The sequence below is a fragment of the Condylura cristata genome, unplaced genomic scaffold, assembly GCF_000260355.1.
Source record: "Condylura cristata isolate star-nosed mole 26May11 unplaced genomic scaffold, ConCri1.0 scaffold00031, whole genome shotgun sequence".
NCBI classification, from domain to species: domain Eukaryota; kingdom Metazoa; phylum Chordata; class Mammalia; order Eulipotyphla; family Talpidae; genus Condylura; species Condylura cristata.
Window position 1 is genome coordinate 17,940,747 of NW_004567132.1, and position 24,934 is coordinate 17,965,680.

Here is a 24,934-nt window from a genome sequence, read left to right on the forward strand (position 1 = left end):
GGTCAGGAGAGGTCTGCCACGCCATGTGGTCACCTCCGGGGCAGGCGGGAATCGAACTCATGAGGAAGTGGCTTTTAGATTCTCAGTGCGGTGCTTTAACCCGCTGCGCCACCAGGGAGGGCCACAAAACCGATTTTAATAGGTAAATTAAAAATCAATCAGTTCACTAAACATAACTTACTTGGCTGCACTTTTTAACAACATCTGGTCCAGGTATGGCATTACGAAGAGCTATAATAAGGTAACGATTCAGCAGCCTCTCTAGCCCAAGGTCCTGCAAGGTGTCATCTGGGAGGAGTCCATTCCAAAGAAGAATATTGTGGAAGAGCTAAAATAAAATAAATCAAGTGACTATGTACCTTTCTTCCAGAGGAAAATGCCAGCAAAGTTTAAAATTTTACTGTAATTAGCATGCTGGAATGCTAGATTTTAGTATAGAAAACACTTTTGATTAAATAATTATTTTCAATATCCTATGTATTTGCTCATCCTATTTTCATTTTTTTAGGGTAACCACCCAAAATCCATCTCAGGTAACTTCATTAGGGCTTTTTAGGTCAATCATCATCCTCAGTCATACTCTCCAGAGCCTAGACCCCAGGATTCATGAAGCATTGCTGTTAAACCCAGTATCAATGCATGATTTTGAGAAGTCTATCAGAACCTGAGCATGTCAGTGCTCTGATAGATAAAATAATCTGTGAGTTGGGAAAAATACTCAGAATTCTAAACACACTTTATCCCTGTTGCCACTATTCCTTTTCTAAATCCTGATTATTTTTTTTTTTGCGAATTTGCTTCCCACTTCCTTTCCAGCATTGTATTTCTCTTAAATGCTCAACAACATGTACTTGTACTAACATGCAATGCTTTTTCACACTTTTGTCACTGCTGATATTGCTCCCTCTTCATGGAAAGCTTTTCCTAATTCTCTTTGGTGGCATTTTATCCTTCAAGTGTCCCTATCCTGGGACACTTGAACTGTGAATATTCTATCACAGTTTATCTGAGGCAGCTTTGAAGACTCCACTTTGCTACTTCATGGTTGTTTTTCTAGGCTGATCTTAAGCTTCACACATTCTCCTCCGAGGCTGTCATTCAGGACTCCTTTAACACTGCTGAATTTACAACTCGTATCTGGCTCAGATTTTCAAATGCCTACTAAACCACTAGTCCTGTATTTTCTCCCACTAGAATCTTTTAATTCACTATGTCCTTATCTTATCCTGTTTCCAGGCTGCCAAAGTCAGAAACCTGGCTATCACCCTACATTCTTCACATGTAGTCATCAAGTCCCTTCAATACTTCATGCTAAATACCTTTTGAACCCTAAAAGATAATGGGAGTGTGGGGTCCTCTCCCTGGTGATGCAGTAGTTAAAGAGCAGCACTGCAAGCTAGCCACAGCCACTTCAGTGAGAGTTCAATTTCAGACCCCAGAGGTGACCCTGACCCACCCATTGCTCCCCTCAATAGTATACTTCCTCGATCTGCCTGTTCTGCTCCCCACTCTGTCTGGTGGATCCTTTCACCACCTTGCAACCCAGTTCTGTATGAATAAACAAATCTTTAAAAAAAAAAAAAAGACAATGGGAGAAATCACTGAACTGGTCCTATAGATTAACTCCAGTATGCTACTCTATTTTCTGAAAACCTAGTGAATAATTTTTTTTTTTTAAAGATTTATTTATTTGTGCATACAGAACTGGGGTACAGGCCAGAAGCTCAGGGGCGGCGAGAGGCTTCACCAGCGACAGAGTGGGAAGCAGAACAGGCAGACAGACGAAGTACACTGCTGAGGGGAGCAGCGGGCGGGTCAGGAGAGGGCCGCCAGCCATGTGGTCACCTCTGGGGCAGGCGGGAATCGAACTCGTGCAGAAGTGGCTTTAGCTTCTTAGTGCTGTGCCACCAGGGAGGGCTGAATAATGGTTTTATTTTAAATGACTGAACATTTTGTTGTAAGGGAAAATTATTTTAAATAAAGTTTTATTGAAACATGACAACAAATGGGCATGGCTATCTATGACTGTTTTATACTACAGTGGCATAGCTGAATAGTTCAATAGAGATTATATGAACTAGAAAGCCTAAGCTATTTATAGTCTGGCCCTTTACAGAGTTTTGCTGCTCTCTAATTTATAGTGTTTTAATTTTGGCAGTTTACACTTACCTTTAAACCTGACCAGAACTGTCTTTCTTGGAACTTTGAGTGTGGAGATGTTTTGTCTTCTATAGTACTGATAGGAGATAAAAGAGAAAGGAAAGGAAAAAGTGTAAAGACAACCATTCATCTTTCAAAACCATACTAAGCCCCAGTAGAATCTAAAATTACAAATGCATGCATACTTTGACCCAACGTCATTTCAAAGAATACCTTTCTGTAGATACCTTTGCACATGAATGGAATATGTTTACAAAGATATTCTATCACTACTTTAGTCATGACATGAAAAGATCGCAAAGATATATTAAGTTAAAAAAAAGTACAAAATAATGGTTATAACTATTTACAATATAGTTCCTTTGCTATATAGAAAGGAGGGGAAAATAAGATTATAATTTATATACCTAATTGCATGAAGATGTTGTAGAAAAATAAAAAAAGTTAACCTACTATTGTATACATGTATGTGAAAGAGACAAAAGGGTACAAACATGGATGAGGTCGGGAGCAGGAATAAGACTTCATTTTAAATAATTAGAAAAGTACACATGTGGTTTTAAACCATGTGAGACATAATAAAAAATCCCTTATTTCCAAGTGCCAGGCATGGCAGAGAAAGGATGACTAAAAAATTGTTATTGAAATCTTAATAGGTACATGTTTTGAAAAAAATTTTCTTTTGGATTACACTCTTAAATCTGTTTTACATGATTATTCCCACAATATAAAAATTAATTTTTACCTCTTTGGATACAGAGGAATAAAAACATCATCTTCTATTGCCTTCTTCATTCTTGATATGATGGATTTAAATAAATCCTATTTAAAATTTTAAAAGCATTAGTGACAGAGATATTAAAAAAGGTAATCTTACCATATCATTGTAAATTTGTACAGATGCTAAAGTAACCATCATTTATATTGCTGTATAATACTCTGCTGCAGTAGTGCTATGAGACATTTAGATGGTTTCTTCTTTCCAAACTATTAATGTTATTATACAAGTGCTTGTGCATGTCTTTCAGAATGCATGAACATACTTTTCTAGCTTCATGTATGGAATTGCTGGAATATACACAGAACAGAAATCATGTCTGTAAATTTAACTTTAAATAAAATGTCATTCTTTTCTATTTATAGTCCCAACAACTATGAGAAGGCACATCTTTTTTTCAGGCCCTTTTGCACAATACATTATTGCTCATCTATCTGAATTTATATTTAATATAAGTTTATATAAGTCTTATATACCTTAGATATAGATCCTTTACTGGGTTATTGATTGTCCTACAGACTTTTAAAGACATATCTATTTACTGTATGAAATATGTAACTAAAGTTGATGAACTTGCAGCAACATACAAACATGTATCTCCATCAGGATAACTGAGAAATAAGGCTAAATGAAATCGTAACATTATTAGTTAATCCATATTTGAAAAATGAAAGTGACATACTACATAGAAGGGTAGAAAGTTATTTTTCAGGTCTAGTGTGTAGCACAAGTTAAGGTTATGATAGCTGTCTGATAGCTTATTACATGTAAATGTAGAATGCAGCCATTTTTTCCCCATAAATATGTCTAGTTGAAATCTGTAATATACTCAAGTGGTCATATAGTGCTATGTAATTAACATTAAAAACAAAAACTAAATTTTATTTTCCTTAAACATTCTGAATTCTGTAAAAGAACCAAGATCATTTTTTAGACAATATTTCCAAAGTATATGAACTTAAGTAATTTACTGAATTTATGCTAGAAAAGATAAAAAGATGTTCTTTCCACTTAATTTAAACGACTTTGGACATCAACCTCGACAAATATCTCTAGTATTTAAATTTATCCTTAAGACATAGTTCTCTAAAAATTGTTATAAATTAGGACATTGTTGAGTCAAATGACAAATGGAACATGGATCATAGGTTTATTGTTAAATTCACTGAAACTGAGAATTATACTTTGGTTATATAAGAGTATTTTTAGTAGATTTGCAACTTATTCTCAGTGTTCAAGAAAAAACATTGTGTTTATATATATATACATAAATAAAGAGCGAATAATAAAGGGAAAATGTTAGGCTATTCATGACAGTTACTTAAGTTTGATATTTGGAAATTATTAAAAATAAACCCCCATAAATTAACATTTAAAAATACCTGAATTCAGAGTTAATGAATTCAGTTTTTTTTTCTTAAGTATGTGGTGGAATAAAAATACTCCAAACAATAAGTTTAACACACACACTTGCTCTTTTATATATATTTTAAAACAACTTTGAAAAAGCCCTTATAAGCCTTAGCTAGTTTTTATGTTGCTCTGTATATCTAGCAAGAAAATTCTGGCTTTAACAGATTATGTTGACACTGTTAAGGGAGAATGAAGGCAGATGCTCACTATAGATCAAGAGCAGTTTAGCATTTGTGTTTGAGATTTTATTTGAAAAGGTTTTGCTGATAAATACTGACCTATCTAACCACTGAAATGATGCTTAAGATTCTTTTCCCGACCTCCATTAAGTGGCTAAATGCCCTGAAACCTCTACTTAGAAACATTTACTAATGGGAAATCACTAGCAACACTTCACTATTTTGATTTTAGTTAAGCATGAGAAACCTCTCTCCCACCTTCCACTCCTGGTTCTAACTTACTTTCTGGGACACAAAAATCTTATCTCCCTACCTGTTGATAACAATTCAGCTTTTAAGATTAACATCTGACTTTCCTAAATTTCCTCTGTTCTGAGTCATCATAGATAGTCTCCTTTTAACAAACTTACATCCAGAATTAAATACAGTATCCCCTCTGTGGGCATTTTTTCTCAAAACAGTATACCTCGAAGGATAAACTACTCATCTGTTATTTAGTGACACTGTAACTTATACTGGGATTACCAAAACTGCTTCAAAGCTGTGTCTATCCCATCTTTCATTTTTTTTTTGAGACTCAATCCACTTTCTCAGTCATTTCAAATCATCTTGGATTATAATCCATAGGTCTGTAATGAATATTCCTAACTTTGTCACTGATAAATACTGATCAGGGACAATCACAGATATCTGACACTAAAATCCCACATAGAGAGCCATAAACCTACATATAGGTCAGTATTCTTTAGGTACAGTCTACCAATTTCCATCTGTACTACCGCCAAGTTTATCTTTCACCATTTGATCCACAAGAACAATAGTAAAACATTATAACTCCTTATCTACTATACTTGTACAGTACCCTTTATGTGCAACTGAGATAATGTGACCATTTGCTTTGGTGATCACTTGTATTCATTTAGGAATCCTATCAAGGATAGAATAAAATTCTTTTAAGTGTTCATAATTCACTTCTGCAACAATTTATTTTAGAACTTTAACCAGAATCAAAACTATTCTCATCAGACTTTGAGAATCATTTGCTTCTAACTTCAGAAACAGCATTTATGCTGTCTTATTTTCTGGAACCGTTTTTATTCTCTTCAATTTCTTATGTATCACTGGAAAAAATACACTGATTTCATTAGGAGTGATTCTCCCATGCCAAGGGGCTTTTTTTTTTACAATGCCAGGAGATGTTTAAAGTTATCAAGTTAAGGTTACTGACATTTAGTTAGTAGAGTATGCAGACTATATTGCAAATGACAGCCCTCTACAACAAAAAATAATCTGTTCCAAATGTGGACAATGCCAAAGTTGAAAAACCTTGTTCCAGTACTGTCTCCTATGAGTAATCCAAACAACCCATTTTCAACATTCATAGCAGAAGGACTTCCAGAATAAAAATTACCACTGTGAAAACGTGATGGCATACATTTTGTATTTTTTATATGTGGTAGATGCTGTGATCCAGTTGTGGCCATCATAGGCCTTAAAACACAGTCAAGCAATTTATATCTGAGCTTAAACAGTATTGTTAACATCCTAAACCATAGGTGTTACTGAGTCAGTGGTCAGGGACATAAGGAATTTATGCACAAGTACAAATATGCTTACTACACACACACACACGATCATCAACAAAAATTAATCCCTCTTGCCCTGTTAAGCCCCAAGCAGCATGTATATGTATGCATGTTTATATATGTAATACCTTACCAAGCCCCTAAATAAGAATATAGCAGCTTATACAAAGCCTAACCATAAAGACCAATCTATAGCTTCATCAAACTCCTAATTCTCTAAACAAGGCCCTAATTTAAATAGTACTACACCATTATCACGCTAACATGCCTCTCTATTGATACAGTTTATTATACAGACTGCCAAGTCCTTAGATCCACCCTCTTCTAACTCCACAAATCAAATACAGGAAAACTAACTGACTCCATTGTGCAATGATGCCATCTTAGGCCAATGATCTCACTCTGGGAAGATAATCAAATTCTCTGCTGTTTTCTACATCTATAGTAACCTGTATTCATGAACCATACTAAACTTTTGAGGGGTCTCTCCGGTGGAACAAGGGGTTAAAGTATAGCACTGTGGCGCTATTTGAAGCCTCTACAGCATAAGCTCCATCCCACTCAGAAGGGTGATCCACATGGTGCAGCAGACCTCTTCTGCCTCGCCCACTGCTCCCCTCAACAGTTTACTTTAGCGTCTATCTGCCTGTTCTGTTCCCCATTCTGTCTCTGGTGAAGTCTCTTACTCCCCACACTTTTAGCTTGTACGCCAGTTCTTGTATGCATAAATGAATAACTCTTAAGACATCTGACATGTCCTCTCAATTAGTTACATCAGTAACTTATTATTTTTCCCCTTAAATATTAAGCTTCAGTGGGATACAAGACCAACTTGTGTGGGTAGGTGAGGTGTAGATCCTATGCTGAAGTCCTACCTGGCTCTAGCATTGAGGACCCTGCAAGTTACCCTTAAAGAATTTTAAGTATGAATAGTGGATATACCTGTTTTGTTCTTCACATTCAAATTACTTTTTCATTTTGGGGAACTTGTTTGTTCCTATATGCGCACTCATTATTTAAATCAAAACCAAACCCCCTATCACGTCATGATCACACATACTAAAATTTCTTTGTTTACCCTAATAATACATATTACCTAGAGAGGACACAGTATGTAAAACATACTTGTTCATGCAGCTTAATAATTAAAACAAGTCACTGAAACTGCTTACATGAGTTTATTAACTTCTAAACATTAAAGGTTTGGTCCCAGTTTTTCTATTAAATTTTAATAAAATCATACATAAAAGTATCTGCACCTTAGTGAGAATCCTCTGTAAATCCTAAGTGATTAAAAGGTACAAGCATAAGCAGACTAATAAGTAGCTTATAACACCATGATTAACCAAACCCCCAGAGGAGATCAGTGATAAAAACCAAACTATAAAGGAAAGTTTGACTTAGTTAATAAGGATTGATGAATTTCATGCCAGCTACCTCAGTTATATGATTAATTCAAATTAATAAAAACATGGTATAAAGGGTGTTAAAGATCTCCCCCAAAATACAAATAAATTTTAACTAGGTTGTAATAATCTGTAGCCAAAATAAAGAATGGAAATGACTATTTCTGACAGCCAAGGTCAAAATGGGGTTAGATACCACACTATGCTTGGACCTGTATAATTAGTATAACAAATTATTTGTCAGAGCATTACTAGCAACTGCCTAAAATGCAGAGGATTTGATGGTGCTTTATATCCTTCTAAAGTAACGTGTTCAGGGCTGGCTATAGCTCAGCGGTTACTTCGTGGATTGCATCTAACATAAGGTGTTCTATAATAGAGTTAACTTTAGTTAAGCTCACTAACCTTTGCTAATTCAGCCTATATAACCAGCTTTAGCAAACCCTTAAAGGATAGCTATAGTAAACACAAATACCAACATAAAAATATTATGTCAAAGTTTAGACTAAGGGTGGTAAGGAATGGGCTACATTTTCTTTTCTGAATATTTAACATCTATAAAAGTTTTTAAGATTAAATAAAAGGGATTTAGTAGTAAATTAAGTATAGAGAACTGAATTAGATCCTGAAATGTATGCAAACATGCAACTCTCTCTGCTGGTCACTCTCCTCAAATATCAAAACTAAACATAACTGCATGCTTTATAAATTATAGGTCATAAAGATTTTAATTAGCACTATAGAGAAATATCCTAAGGGAATGATTGAAAGAAGCGACTTAAAATACTAACAGCAAAGCTTATTCGGAGTAACTTTTATCTTTTCCTTAATGATTTAACTAGAACAATTAATGAAAACTTAAATACACAGAACCACATGAGCTACCCATGAACAGTGTTAAAGGACATATCTAGGTGGCAAAATAGTGAGATGATTTACAGGTAGAGGGAAAAACCTACAAAGCCTGGTAATAGGTAGGTTTCTAGCAGAGAACTAAAAATACAATTTTTACCAAAAGGAAAAAAAATGATGTAAATTTAAATGTTAGCTTAAAAAAGTAGTTCTTTAAATACAGGATATTAGCTTCCTTAAAGAGTATTAAAAAATCTTTTGGACAAAAAGCAACCAACAATTAAATAAGTGTTCAGATTTAGCAATAAATTTAATATTAATCCCAGTAACACTAATTCAAATGCTTTGATTTATGGAAGAAATACTGTTAATAAAAGTGACAATTACTCTATGAAAAGCTTAGTAAGGTTGAAAACCCATCAATAATTAAACTTAACAAATAACTGTACACAAATTATTAACCCAACAATGTCTGCAATAAGAAAAGACTGAAAAAGTGAAAGGAACTCTGCAACCACAAACCCCACCAGTTTACAAAAAATAAAGAGGCAGGCACTGTCTGCCCTATGACACTTGTTTAATGGTTGTGGTATCCGGAACATGCAAAGGCAGTATCACAGTCATTTATTGCCAAATAGGGGCGTTTAGCCCATGAAACTGATCTTCCCTTGAAGAGACAGGATAACAAAATAAGATGAAAAGACCCTTCAGAACTATAATTAGCTAATTCAATAAAGCAAAACTATAACCAAACATAAGGGCTAACAAACTTTTAACTGGACTAACAATTTTGGTTGGAGTGACTTTAACAAATTAATTTTTCCAATGACTTAAATTTAAGTCATTTTGAATCAACTATTCAAAATTTATTATCATTTGATTCAACCCCTTAACCAATAATGTAAGATCTTCTGAGATAATAGTACAAACATTCTACAATTTCTGTCAAGATTTATGACCTCAGTGTTGGGTCAGGACATCACTACTAATGGTTCATTTATTTAATGATTGAAATACTCTATGATCTGTGTTCAGACTGGGGTAACCCAGATTGGCTTCTACAATATTAATTTTACATATCTCCCAGTAAGAAAGGACAAGAAAAGTTGGACCTACTTTACAAAAGCACCTTCAAACTAATACATGATTTAATCTTAATCTAAAACGAAAACTATGACAAAGTTTTAGAGTGGCAGAGCCCAATAAAATCCTTTGTAATTTACAAGTTCAACAACTTTCCCTAACAACATGGCTCATAATTTACCTTTTCTCACTAACTTCGTATCCCACTCACGTAGCATTTTAGATTAATCCAACAAAAAAGCACTAAGATAAATATAAGCATACAAGTGGTCTAGTTCATATTGTTAATGCTGTCAAATTCCTCATTAAAGAACAAGAAACACTTGGACCACTAACATCAACAGTATCTATACTTATTTTTACACTAATTCTATCCCTCACCATACAATGTGAATCCCAATACCTAAGCTGTATCCAGTTTTAGCACAAAACTAGATGTCCTAATACACCAGCATATAAAGTCTTGATGCTTATTCTAGCTCATGATCAGGTGGCATGTCCAAAGTGTGTATTAACTGGAGTAATATGAGCGGTAGCATAAAACAATTCCTTATAAAGTTAACATTAGCAATCACTTTAATCAGTTCTCTCAATAAATGGTTCATTCACATTATCAACCTTAATTATTATCCCAGGATATACATTGTCAATATCTCCTTCATGTCCTTACCCATGATATAATTCACTTCAACCCTAGCAGAACCTAATTGTGCTTCATTCACATAACAGAAGAATTAATTTCTGGTTTCAATGCTGAAAACACCATAGGCCCATTTACCCTATTTTCTAGCAGAATATGCCAGTAGTATCATAATATCTTCACAACAATCTTGTTACCAGAAGCATTTCAGAGTCCCTGCATAACAGAACTATACTCCGTTATACCATTAAAATTCTTTCCTGTTTCAACCCAAAAGCCTCAAAGTGGATGACTGGATTAAAAAGATGTGGTACATATACACAATGGAATATTACTCAGCAACCAAAAAAAATAAACACATGCCATTTGCAGCAACATGGATGGAGCTGGAAAAGATCATGCTTAGTGAAATAAGCCAGAAAGAAAAGGAAAAATACCAAATGGCTTCACTCAAAGCAGGAGTATAACGGACCAGGCGAGAAAATAATAGTAAGAATGAACAGTTATATACCAAAGACATTTTATGGGGGTGGAGTAGGGAATGGGATCAAAAAAAGTTGGGGGGAAGGAAATGCATTGGACTATGGTGATGGCACATGGGTGAGATGGTGAGGGGAAGCCCACGGGAATTACAACTGAGATGGAAAAATGCACAAAATGAAGTAAAAATAAACTATTATTAAAAAAAATCTTCCCTGTTTCTCTGTGCTACCACATTACACATTCTATAGGAAGGTCAGCTAAATAAACTACTGGGCACATACACAGAAAATGTTGGTCTATGTTCAGCCTGTATAAAGAATCATAGTTTTAGTCATCAATTACTTACATAGGATGCCTAATTCCTCTATTAATTTATAACCTTTAAAAGACAGGTTATTGCATCTGTGATCTTCATATTAGCTATCATCATTAACCCAATAAACTCAATAAGCAAAGAACAATCACAAAAATGTTTATTCATTAGCCTCCCTCATCAGAGGGAGGACTATTATCTATTTCACTTCTGAGAACTAGAAATCCACAGAGTGCTAATAAACCCAGGTCTAATTCATGATAAAACACAAAACTGGTGCCACTCTCAGTTGTCTATCAAAAAACATCTGTTAACCTAAACATACCATTAATTATTGGGTTGTTAGAAAAGTCACGACATATATTTTGACATTATTTTGTTGCAAAAATGTCTCATGGCTTTCCTGACAACCCAATCATGTAATCAATCATAGTAGCTGAACAAAGATTTAACCAAAACCTAACTATGTAAAAAATCATAATTTAGTCATCAATTGCTTACATAGGATGCTTAACACCTATATTAATTTATAACCCTGCCATAATAAGCCTAAACTTAATTTATCTCATATTACACATCTATATTAATTATATACAATCATCCATCACAATACCATCCCTTTCATATATATGAAACAAAACACCTCTTCCTATCACCCCCAAACTAACCATCACTAGGAGACCTATCTCCACTATCAGGATGCTTATTTACCCAAATGAAAACTTCTAGAACAAAAATTGACAATATATTTTACCAACATTTGCAAACATAGCACTGCTTGGTCCTCCCTCAGAACATTGAGAATCTAAAGCCGCCTCCACATGAGTTCGATTCCCGCCTGCCCCGGAGGTGACCACATGGTGTGGCAGACCTCTCCTGGCCTGCCTGCTGCTCCCCTCAGCAGTGTACTTCGTCGATCTGCCTGTTCTGTTCCCCACTGTTTCTGGTGAAGCCTCTCACCACCCCTGAGCCTCTAGCCTGTACCCCAGTTCTGTATGCACAAATAAATTAAAAAACAAACAAACAAAAAACAAACAAAAAAAACACAGCACTGCTCAACTTCTATTTTTACATACATAATTACTCAACTTCATTAACCACATTCCAAAACAAAAATGACAATTAGAGAATACAAAATGAATAGTTTTCTTATCATTAAGCATAATATCAACATTACTCTTTCCATTAATACCAAAATATTAGAGTAGGAATGAATTCAAGTTAATAAAGAATAAGATCCTCAGAAAGGATAAATAGATGGGACTACATCAAGTTAAGAGCTTCTGTATGGCAAAAGAGATTATTAGGAAAACCAGACATCCTTCTGACTGGAAAAAAATTTTCCTACACAAAACTAGCGATAAAGAATTGATCACAAAGTATAAAAAGAACTGATGAAACTCAACAAAAATAAACAACTTCATCAAAAAATGGGCAGAAAAGCTAAAAAGACTTCTCCAAAGAGGAACTGCAAATGGCCAACAAGCATATGAAAAAATGTTCAACATCACTTATAATAAGGGAGATGCAAATTAAAACCACAATGAGATACCACCTCACCCCAGTGAGAATCGCACATCTTCAAACAACTAGCAACAACAAATGTTGGTGAGGATGTGGAGAAAAAGGAACTCTCCTGCACTGCTGGTGGGAATGCAAACTAGTACAACCACTATGGAAAACTGTTTGGAGGTTCCTCAAACTGCTAAACATGGAGCTTCCCTACGACCCAGCAATCCCACTCCTAGGTATCTACCCAAAAGACAAAAAACAATGATTCAAAAAGACACCTGCACCTCCAGGTTTATTACTGCTTTATTTACAATTGGAAAGACATAGAAGCAGCCCAAATGCCCAAAAGTAGATGACTGGATTAAAAAGGTGTGGTATATATACACAATGGAATATTACTCAGCAACCAAAAAAAACGAAACACATGCGTTTTGCAGCAACATGGATGGAGCCAGAAAGAAAAGGAAAAATACCTGATGGTTTCACACACAGCACTAGTATAAAGGACCAGGCAAGAAAATAATAATGAACAACTATATAACAGAGACATTTTACGGGGTAGAATGTGGAATGGGATCAAAAATGGTGGGAGAGAGAAGGGACTATGGTTATGGCAGACGGGTGATTTGATGATGGGAAGTCCATGGGAATTACAACATGGATACAACATGGATACAAAATGATGTAAAAACAAACTATTACTAAAAAAAAAAAGATCCTTCGAAGTCCTAAGCAAGTACAATTTAATTCGTGAAACTAAAGATTTCAAGACCTGTACCAACAAATGCAGTACCTTACATAAGAAATTTTTCATATAAACCATGCATATAAAATTTTCATGAGTGAACTTATAAATACAATTTACTGATTATAAAGAACGCTAGTCCTGCCACGTAACACCCAATTGCGATTTTCAGTGACTTGTCCCTACTTTATCTGTAAAATGCAACTAAAAGTCAATACATTACACAAGGTTGTGAGGATCAAATAATGTCAAAGTATTAATAAATGGTAAAGCAACATTTACATTTGCTTATAATACATAATCTTATATCTAGACTGCATATACAATATATGTTTTCTTGTAGCTCTTACCTCTAATTCTGGTCTTTTAACATCACAGAATACATCTGTTAACATCACAGAATACAGCTATTCCTGCTCTTAATATATGCATTCTTTCTATGCACAACTTCTTTTAAGTAAATATTCCTATTTTCTACAACGGTTTTCCTATCTTGTTGGAGGTAAGAAAAACAAATTCTTTCCCAACTCAAATATGCTATATCTCTTTTGATTCTTCCACTGTTGAAAGTAACTTCTCTCCTGCATCTCTTTTAATTTTACCAGCACTTTATCTGGGCTGCTAGCAGGGAGATAATGTATAATGAAAATGAGATGAACTCGGGCTTTAAAGGAGATTAAAAAGGGTTTAAATTTTAGTTCTAACTCAAGGTATTACTGTGAATGAGTTTTCAAATGATTCATTTTCTTCATTTCTAAAATGGAGTTATTAACCAATTTTCAGTAAGGCTGCTGGGACTAAGTAAGGTGACATAGGTATAATGCCTAGCACATAGCAAAATTAAGAATACATGTTTGTTTTTCCCACTTCTCACTTCCTATTTAAAAAAGGTTTTGTCTTGCCATTCCTGACCACATCACTTCCTTTTTTAAATGATAATTTGTGTATGTCTTATAGAATACGTGTTCCTGAAAGGTAAAATTATGCTAACATTCCTCTTTTCCCTCCTCCACAATAGCTACTCCAAGGGCTAAAATTAATGGTATTGGTAGCATGAATGTAATATGCCCCCTTTGCTTCTCTCCCACCATGGCTATTTACTCTGGGTATTCTGTTCTGTCAAGCTCTAAATTTCTTTAAAGTTCAACATAAAATTGGTTTACTACTTAACTGCATGATTATAAAATACCCTCATCATAAGCTGATGAAAAAAAAAAGAGTACCACATTAGAAGATTCAGCAGACTCTCACTAAGGCCTTGTAAAAAGTCCTACTTTGGCCCTTCCTGGTGGCAAGGCAGGTTAAAGCACAGCACTGAGAAGCTAAGGCCACTTCCTCATGAGTTCGATTCCCGCCTGCCCCGGAGGTGACCACATGGCGTGGCAGACCTCTCCTGACCCGCCCGCTGTTCCCCTCAGCAGTGTGCTTCATCCATCTGCCTGTTCTGCTCCCCACTCTGTCTCTGGTGAAGCCTCTCACCGCCCCTGAGCCTCTGGCCTGTACCCCTGTTCTGTATGCACAAATAAATAAATCTTAAAAAAAAAAAAACCAAAAAACCCCCCGAAAAACGCAGCATTAAGAAGCTCAAGCCACTTCTGCATGAGTTCAATCCCTGCCTGCCCCGGAGGTGACCACATGGCACGGCAGACCTCTCCTGACCCGCCCGCTGCTCCCCTCAGCAGTGTACTTCGTCTGTAGGCCTGTTCTGCTCTTCACTCTGTCTCTGGTGGCTCCTCCCACCTTCTGCATCTCTGGCCTGTACTTCAGCAGTTCTGTATGAATAAATAAATAAATCTTTAAAAAAAAAAAAAGTCCTACTTTATGCAGTAAGATGAAAAACTATGCTCATTAAACTTTGAATAGAGACTACTGCTCTTAACTTTGGCAGATTATAAATAACTAGTTAATAAAATGAATGTTAGCCTAATTTTAAAATCACTGTTAAAGCAACATCACAATACCATCAGGCTTTTAGCAAAAGAACAAAGGTAATTAATTTGTTTTTGTTTTTCTTTTAGGAGTAGTGATTTGCACTGTTAATCTCTGCAAGGCCAATGCATATTCACAAAATGGAAGATAACGGCTGGGACATGAGAACACAAACCAGACCACTGAACAGAGAAAATGAAATCACTAATTTGGATTTTATTACATGTATGTGGTGCATCTTTTAATGATTTATACCATATTCCTATTAGAGAATTCAGAAATAAAGACTTTTCATCTTACATACAGAAAGTCAATTCTGGCCCTCCCTGGTGGCACAGTGGGTTAAAGCACAGCACTAAGAAGTTAAAGCCACTTCAGCATGAGTTCGATCCCCGCCCCAGGAAGTGACCGCATGGCAGACCTCTCCTGACCTGCCTGAGCAGCTGCTCCCCTCAGCAGTGTACGTCATCAATCTGCCTGTTCTGCTCCCCACTCTGTCTCTGAGGAAGCCTCTCACCATCCCTGCACGTCTGGCCTGTACCCCAGTTCTGTATACATACATAAATAAATCTTTAAAAAAAAAAGTCAATTCTGATGTCTATAAGTCAGAGTATCTTTTTCCTCAAATAGTTTGATAATTACACTTCTGAACTTCTATAAAGATTCATAATAAAATTGCATAAACAAATTCAAGAAATTGACAACTTTAGAAATTACCTGTTTGCTTTTATTAACTTCATTTTGACATGTAGAATTCTCCTCAAGAATCATTCTGCAGTGCATTATTAAACTTTCTGTTTGTGATGTCGACAACGGATCCCAAATGAGTTCCACAAAGTCTGAAACAAAAATTTCAGTAGTGCACATTTACTACACTGCTTTTTGCCTATCACGCAGAAATAACCAAGAACTTTACCAAAAATTGCTTTCCTCCAATGCTCTTTAAAACCCATGACCAGTTAACATTGTGTATTTGCTTACATCTTCAATTTCCTTACCCTTTTGGGCTTTAAGTAACTTTCAACACAAGTTAAATCTATCTTGTCTACTGAGCCTGTGACCATGCTGGAAAAAAAGAAAACATGGCTGGAAAAAAAGAAATGCCCTTCAACTTCATTAACATGAAAGGGCTTTTGGCCAGTCTTCTCATTCCTTCTTGCTATCTTAGTGGACTTGACTCTTCTGACAACTTTCTTTCCTTTTCTTCTCCACTGCTTTCACTTTTAGCTAATTACTTCCAAAATTAATGAGAGATCTGAAGAGAAATTTCTACCACAGCATCAACACACCAAGTTACCTCTGTGCCTATTGTCTCCCATTCCTCTGTATGAAGACGCTAAGGCAACACTTTATTTTGTGCAAAAGATCCCAACCCCTTTGGCTTATTCTAGTATCTGTTCTGGAATTTTGCACTTTAATTATCACTTCTACTGGATCTCTCCCATGAACCTACAATTATTTCCTTGTATTAAAAATAATCCCTCTCGGTCCTCCCTGGTGGCGCAGCGGGTTAAAGCACTGCACTAAGAAGCTGAAACCACTTCCGCATGAGTTCGATTCCCGCCTGCCCCGGAGGTGACCACATGGTGTGGCAGAACTCTCCTGACCCACCCGCTGCTCCCCTCAGCAGCGTACTTCGTTGATCTGCCTGTTCTGCTCCCCACTCTTCCTCTGGTGAAGTCTTTCGCCACCCCTGAGTCTCTGGCCTGTACCCCAGTTCTGTGTGCACAAATAAATAAATCTTTAAAAAAAAAAAAAAAAATAATCCCTCTCAACCTTACTTCCCCTCTAGTACTGCACTCTTACTTTCTTTGATTTACAATAAAATTCTTCAAAAAATCATCTAATCTACAGTTTCCTCCAATTAACTTTTGGAATTCCACTCAATTAGGACTTACCTGAACTCCCAAACTACTCTTTATCAAATAACTGCTAACTTTCATGGTACAAAAGCTAATGAGTTGATTCTAGAACCTAACTGGTTTATCCAAAACAATTTACAACAGCTGATCATTCCACAGAAACAATGTCTTTACTTGGCTTCCAGATACATTTATTTTTCACCGACCTTTCTAGTCTTTGTTGACTACTTCTGTCGTATCTATATTTATACCTGTAGTATTTAAGGTAAGTTTTGTGGCTGAATCCAAATTTTTTTCCTACCTACAAGTATCCTTTAGACACACACATTCAAAGCTTAGTTGACATTTAAACTGACAGGCATCTCAATCTCAACATGTATCAAAATGAGCCTGATACATCTCCCTACACTAAACTTGCTCATCTTAGTCTTTTACTCTGCAACCAGTCCATTAGCAAATTCTGATAGTGCCACATCTGAAATATATATAGACTTCAATACTTTTCACCTTTAATTCTTTAGCTCACTACACTCTCACCTATTGCTTGTTTTACAAGGAAAGCTTCCTAAATGGTCTGCTTATGGTTCATTCTTAACACAACTAGAGTGATTCTGTCAAAATGTTAAGGCAAACCATGTCACTTTTCTGCTCATAATGCTCTATATCTTTTTTTTTCTTTTTTTTTTTTTTTTGCTGAAAGAAGTCCTTACAAATAAGGCCCCATGATATAGCCTTTATCATCTTGCTAACCTCATCTTACTCTATCCTTTGCTTATTTCACTATAGCTCACAGACCTATTTGCTGTTCTTCAAGAAAATCAGGTTGGCTCCTGCCTCAGGATCTTTGTACCTGCTATTCCCTTGGCCTTGGATGCTATTCCTCCAGAAAAATCACAGAACCTGCTTTATTTCCTTTGGAAACTGTTCCACTGTAACCTTATCAGGAAGGCCTTCCCTTCACCAAGTATCTTGAATCGCACCCTTCTTTAATAATTTGTAGTCCTTTCTCTTTGTTTTCCACCTTGGCTATTGTAACTAACAAATCTAGTTTTTATTTCTCTTGTTTATAAAAATAGACATCAGGACAAGAATTACGGGTTTGTTTAATGCCGTATACAACGAAGCAACAATAGTACCTGATACAGAATAGACCTTTGTAAAATGTTAAAAAAAAAAAGTACATAGCTTAAAAAAAGTCAAAAACAATGATTTCTCAAGTGACTAGAATGTTAGAATTCTAGTAATTCTAAAATATTCACTGAACACTGAGTGCCTATTCTGTTAACATTAAACATAGGAGAGACTAGGTACTTGCCTTTCAACAATTTTGTCTGATGGCAGATACAAACACTTATACAAGCAATTACAATTCAATGTGCAAGTGCCACCAATGAGCTGAGAGTGCTAAAGGAACTCAAGAGAGGTATGACTAAGCCAGTTCCTAGAAGAGATGTCTACACTGGGTCCTGAAAGATGATAAGTAATAAATCAGTTAGCTGGATAAAATAGGTGGGGCTGTGAGGTTTAATGGGTGGAGCACAAAAGATATAAAGGCTAGGAGAGTAACCTATGCAGTAGAGATGGGGATGACAGCAAGGGGTTGACAAGAAATGGGGCTAGAAAGTAATACTAAACAGATGTGATGTGGAATGCTCTGGAAGTCACATTAAAACCTTTTAAAATTTATCCTGAAGGAAGTTAAAAAATAACTGAATTATTTTAAGTGAGGCATGATCGATCCAGACCCCTACTTTAGGTTACTATAGTACAAAAATTGGTTTAGAAAAAGGAAAAATACTTGGCAGTTGCTTACATGAAAAGGTAGAAATTGGGGAGAGTGGATAATAAAATGCTCTGGTTTGAATACTTGGGTTAATAGAAATGCCATTTTCTAGATAAAAAGATAAAAGGAAAGTATAATTTTACACATGGAATTTCAATTTCCCATTGGTTATTCAATTCAATGAATTCAGAAGGTACGCTGATAGAGAAACATGGAGCTCTAAGAAATCTGAACTGGTTCTTCCATTTTTTTTTGGGGTTTAAAAATCTTATAGAAAGGCACTGTTCAACAGAATTTCATGTGATGATGGCTAAAAATCTTACATCTGTACTGATAGCCACAAGCTGCATCCAGCTACTGAGCATTTAAAATGAGACTAGTATGACTAAGGAATGAATTTTAAATTTACTTAATTGAAACACATTTTTAGCTACATATAATTGGTAGTTAGCATATTGAACTACACAACATAAATGGCACTAGGAGAGAATATTAAATTACCCAGGAAGGTTGTGAATAGTGGCTAGGACTTGAGAATAAACATACAGTATTAATTTCTCATACTACTTGAGACTAATTTTAAGTGAAGTATTTTGATTTTGCAGAAAAAGACTTAAGTGAGGTACACATACCTATATGTTATCATACTAACTTTATAGTGTATCTCATGATTGCACTGCAAGTTACACTGAGAAAATCTTCATAATTTAATCAAGCTGGCTGAGAGGCCAACCTGGTTACCTTTTAAAATAGAGTAGCTTTTAAAATAAAGAGTTCTGCACACTTTATGGTTATAATCCATTGTAACATGGTGAAACAAATCTTTATCAGTATAATTTCGGGTGAAAACAAGTTTTTAGACTGAAGCACAGCATAAATTTTAAGACCTTTTGAACACCAATGGCAAATGTAGGGAAAATGTAATGTTTTTGAAATAAAGAGTTTAAAAAAACTAAGGGGAGAAGCTAAGGAAAAGAAACACACATAGCATGGATGGGAATGGGTCATTAATAAATAGCTCAGATGTTATAAAAGCAATCTAATGTCACAAATGCTAAAAGGTTTGGAGTATCAAAGCCTGATAGCCAAAAGCATAAAAAAACATTTAACTAGCTTAAATTATGACAGTTACTGATTTTTATTGCTTATTTCATTTCTGTATTCAAAAACTTCTGGAAAAAAATTTATTATTATATTCTGCCAAAACCAACTTAATTTTATCATTTATTACAAAGCAGTACCTGTAAATCGAGGAATAACTGTTTTGCTGATAACAAGAGACAAGATTTTCTTATCAGAATTATCTTCCTTCTTTGAATTTTCCATACTTTTCTCCATAAATTTTTCTATAGATGTGAACCATGGCATCTGTTTTAAACCTATGGAATCAGACTTATAAATAAAATTATCAAGGATGTAAATAAATTCTTAGACACTTAGGGATAATATATATTTTAATCTCACTAGACCATCAATGGTAGGTAGGATGTTATGATTGACATGTGTCCAAAAAGTACAAGAAACTACTTTCTTGTCCTTCAATCATTCACACAACAAACATTCAAAAAATGTTGAATGTGTGTCAAGACCTTCAGGAATCTACCATACAGTAAGTGTTACAGCAAGTACAGAAGATAATTTGTATAACAGTATTTACAATAGCCATTAAATGTTTACAAAAATTCATCTACCTCACACAAAACTAATTATTGTTATCTCTCACTTCTCACAGACACAAAAGTTTATTTTGTGGCTTAACTTACTAGGCAAACTCCCTTAGGGCAAAGTACTCAATTCAGCTTGAGCAGTTAATAACTTGGCTGCTATCTGACTATGTACCACTTTCTTAGGGTTAAGTTTAGTTCACATACTTGGAGACTATTTGGTCCTGAGCCAAACAGAAGTCAATAGGCATGCATGACTTAAGGCAGTAAAGGAAAAAGGATATGGTTTCATCTCTCACTTTCTCAAATCTTTATCTTGAACTCTACTCTCTTCCCAGAACTACATTTTCTCATTTCCATTTATAGTGGAAACATTTCCATTGTTATTTTATTATCTACTAAGTACAATGTTCTTCAAACCTTGCTCTATCTGAAAAGACCCCTTCATATTAATGGAACTACCACTGTTGTAAAAGCACAGAATATACACTCTGAGGTCATCTCTGATTGTGGCATGTTAAAGAGTTTTTCTCAGCATTTTACCAATTGTTACATTAAAATGTCTCTTGCAATCAATCCTTTTCTTCTTTTCCCCTTGTCACTATTACCTTATTTGAAAAATTGATCACTTCAGATGTGAGCTATAGCAATTGCTTTCTAATATACTCTTTAACCTTTTACCTCTTTTCCCTCCAAGTTAGTCTGTATTTTGGCTTCCTAAAAGATTATTTTCACATATTATTCCTCCCATTATTTACCAAAACAAATTCATCTCTCTTATAGATCTAACCACGTGTACAGTCTCTAGCTTCTTTATTTCCCTGAACATTTCTATGAAATATCTCTCTAAATCCCAAGATTATAAAGTTTTTAGGGGTCAGTACTATCTTTAACTCTTGAGTGATCTTAAACTTACATGAAGTGGAAAAAGAAGTTCCTTTTACTGATGTTTGGTGCTACTGAACCTTAAAGATAAAGCAATAACTAAGGAAAAATAAATGTAAACTGCTACTTCAAAGTACTAACCTGACAACATGGTAATTTTAAGTAATAAATGTAACAAGATGAATTTTTTTTTCACATGTTTAACTTACATACCTTAAGAGGATTCCAGTCAATTAGCTGAACTCGAATTAGGGGATTTAAAAGCTTTGGTATACAGAAACTAATGAAAGCTTCATAATAAGAATCCGGAAATTTTTCTCGCCATTGCTGAAATTTCAACAATATATTCTGGATGTTACAAAAATCATCATGCACATCTTCAAATATCTTCTTATGATTCTGTAAAATATCACCTGTGGATAAAATGAGTGCATTTAAGTTTGTGAACTGTAAGTTTGTTATCATAAATACAATCATGTATGATGGTATGTGTCATCAATTGAGCTAAAAACTTTCTTATGGTATTTATTTAAAACAAATTTTGGCAGTAATAAAATATAGACATTAACAAAATCCACTGTTTATGGAGCTCCTGTCAAAACATTATAAGCACATGTCATTTCATCACCATAGCTATCTTTCCCAAGACAGGCATTACTAGCTTTATCATTTTATAGACAAAAACAAACGTACATTGGATTTAGTGATATCAAAGAATCTGCCTAAGATCACACAGAACAGAGCCCTTCTTTAATCCTACTGTAATTAGTTGTAAAGCCCATATTCCTCCAACTGCACTTATTTATCTTCTCATTATGCGGCTTTACTAAGTTCAAATTGATATATGAAAAGTGGTTCCATGGAACGTTTGTATTAAGCAAATGATGCAGGACTACTCAAAATACTCCTACTCCATTTTTTCAGAAGTAGGAAACAATCTTAAATGGGGAAAAAGGTGTTTCCTTATTCCTGAAATTTCCCAACTATTTGATACAGCTTATATATTTCACAGAAATCACAGAAAAACGTTTCTCATCATTTCATACTTCAAACCAAGACATAATAGAAACACAGTAACTGACCTTGGCTTTTCTGGAAGTTAGTCAAGTCTGCTGAAGATGATTCATCATCACTAGACATCCCTTCTTGATGCCCACAATTTCCAGAAAGTGTTCTTGCTTGTCTTCTTTGTGCTCTTTATGTTGTAATAAACCAAAAATAAATTAAAACTCCTGTTGAAAATAAATGCTTTAAAGTAAAAAAGACATTTAATTTATTTAAAGAAATCAGAACTATGCCATCCTTAATTATTTTTGCTTCATTAATCTGAATCTTTTTTTCTTAAAAAGCATTCCCAGGCCCTCCCTGGTGGCGCAGCGGGTTAAAGCACAGCACTAAGAAGCTAAAGCCACTTCCGCATGAGTTCAATTCCCGCCTGCCCCGGAGGTGACCACATGGCGTGGCAGACCTCTCCTGACCAGCCCGCTGCTCCCCTCAGCAGTGTACTTCATCAATCTGCCTGTTCTGCTCCCCACTCTGTCCCTGGTGAATCCTCTCACCCTCCGCATTTCTGGCCTGTACCCCAGTTCTGTATGAATAAATAAATAAATAAAAAAAAGCATTCCCAGCCCTCCCTGGTGGCACAGAGGGTTAGGACACAGCACTACAAGCCAGCTGCAGCTGCTTCAGTGTGAGTCCGATCCCCGCCTGCTGCGGAAGTGACCCACACGGCATGGCAGACCTCTCCTGACCCATCCGCTGCTCCCCTCAGCAGTGTACTTCATTGATCTGCCTGTTTGCTCTTAGCTCTGTCTCTGGTGAATCGTCTCACCGCCCCTGCACCTCTGGCCTGTTCCCCAGTTCTGTATACATAAATAAATAAATCTTAAAAAAAAAAAAAGCATTCCCATATAGACTAATCCACTTTTGAAGTAGTAACAATGTAATTAGGATTGGTTTATAGATATAAACAATTCTCAGCCTGATAAATGCCATTATACCACTCATTGTGACTATTCCAAACACTAGTGCTTCAAACTCTGGGATTAAGTGCTGCTTAACTAAATTTTGGCTTTACAACATTTTCACAAATTAATGTTAGACATGGTTAATTATACCATATGATTATATTTAAATAGTGAAAATACTTGCTCAATGATGCTTTAAGTTTCCACTTTATATAGCTACCTTCGAGATTCAATCTCTTCTATAATCGATTGAGTTTCTTCATCTGTAGCCAAGCTTCCATTTGTTGATGTCTCAGCTTTGCCTGTTAATGAATAAAACTGATTGCATACTGCACATTCACAAGACAAACATTTTGAAAGCAAAGTTATATCCTGGGTGTGCATATATAAGTACGCACACATATATTTGTATATTTTATTATGCAATGAAATTCCCAAGTTAGCTTGCCATCACAGTACTAATAGGCACTGAGTGTTAGCCTAGGAAAAAGTACCTTGGCTGGTGAATATTGTTCAGCACTGTGAATAATTACAAAACTCTATCATATAATTTATTTCTCCCATATTCTTTTTCAGCAGATCTTAGTTTTTTGTTTATTTTTTTTCCTGTTGCTATATAGCCAAATGCTAGAAATGTTTGCATTATCAATATACCATGCAATTTTTTGGTATGTAATTTATGAAAAGTGAATGTCATGTGTTTAAAAGTCGCTCAGCTTTTTACAGTCTAATCTCTTTCAATACTCCTGACAACACCTTAATCAAAGGAGGACATCTCAGTAAATATAAAACAAGCATGCAAACTAAAAGGTTAACACCCAAATTTTATATATAAAATCTTAGATAATTCTATACTGAAACACACTTGAATTGCTTTAAGCTCCACAAGCAGACTGTGGAAAAGTCATAGAAATTTTATTGTTAGAGCTACAGTTTATGTCAACTTATCTTAAAACAGTTATTAAATGGCCATATAAATTTGATTGAAATATTAATTAAAAAGTTATACATTTTATTTTTTGTCTTAGAACATTTTAAAATTCTAGCTTTAAATGTGTTGGGTTTTAGGAAGAACACAAGTGAAAGGCTAGTGGAAATATGAGCAAAAAAAAGCTTTTTTTACACAGGAATAAAAATATTCATCTGCTGATAATGTACCTTAATAATAAATCACATTGAACATGGAAAACACTAACGTGATAATTGTTGTAAATACGTTGATTCATGTTTTAATTCATCTCGTCTGCGTTTCATAAATGTCATAGCTTGTTTTAAAAGGAGTGACTGCATGGATGATTCTATTTCTTGGATGCTGATAATCTGAAATATATAATTAACATTTTGAGCATCATCAATAATGAATAATAAAAATATTCATGTATAAGCAAATGTGTGTGCTCAATTTTTATGTAAAGGAACGTCTTTAGTACTATCACATCTCAGTTAAAATACTTTGAAAAAAACTAATGAATTTGAGAAAGTAGAGAACAGAAAAAACTAGAGAGACAAAAATGAGTGATCAGCAGAGACTAAAAATCTTTTATTTCTTGGGCCCTCCCTTGTGGCGCAGCAGGTTAAAGCACAGCACTAGAAGGTAAAGCCACTTCAGCATGAGTTCGATCCCCGCCTGCCCCGGAGGTGGAGGTGACCACATGGCGCCGCAGACCTCTCCTGACCCGCCCGCTGCTCCCCTC

At 35.2% G+C, this 24,934-nt stretch overlaps 1 protein-coding gene across 7 annotated transcripts in view; it reads right to left on the bottom strand.

The window, feature by feature from the left end:
* GCFC2 (GC-rich sequence DNA-binding factor 2) overlaps positions 1 to 24,934 on the bottom strand; it is a 47,208-nt gene that overhangs the window by 9,778 nt on the left and 12,496 nt on the right. For 3 of the 7 annotated variants that reach the window (XM_012731587.1, XM_012731586.1, XM_012731588.1), the window contains 9 exons: positions 24,437 to 24,560; positions 23,461 to 23,542; positions 22,356 to 22,468; positions 21,487 to 21,686; positions 19,966 to 20,116; positions 15,797 to 15,918; positions 2,906 to 2,982; positions 2,170 to 2,236; positions 182 to 328 (listed from right to left, as the gene is read on the bottom strand). In XM_012731587.1, coding sequence (XP_012587041.1) covers positions 182 to 328; positions 2,170 to 2,236; positions 2,906 to 2,982; positions 15,797 to 15,918; positions 19,966 to 20,116; positions 21,487 to 21,686; positions 22,356 to 22,468; positions 23,461 to 23,542; positions 24,437 to 24,560 — 1,083 coding nt within the window. Of the gene's footprint in view, positions 1 to 181; positions 329 to 2,169; positions 2,237 to 2,905; positions 2,983 to 15,796; positions 15,919 to 19,965; positions 20,117 to 21,486; positions 21,687 to 22,355; positions 22,506 to 23,460; positions 23,543 to 24,398; positions 24,561 to 24,934 lie in introns of those variants that run through there. The other 4 variants (XR_001145949.1, XM_012731589.1, XR_001145950.1 and 1 more) reach the window with 4 other exon arrangements.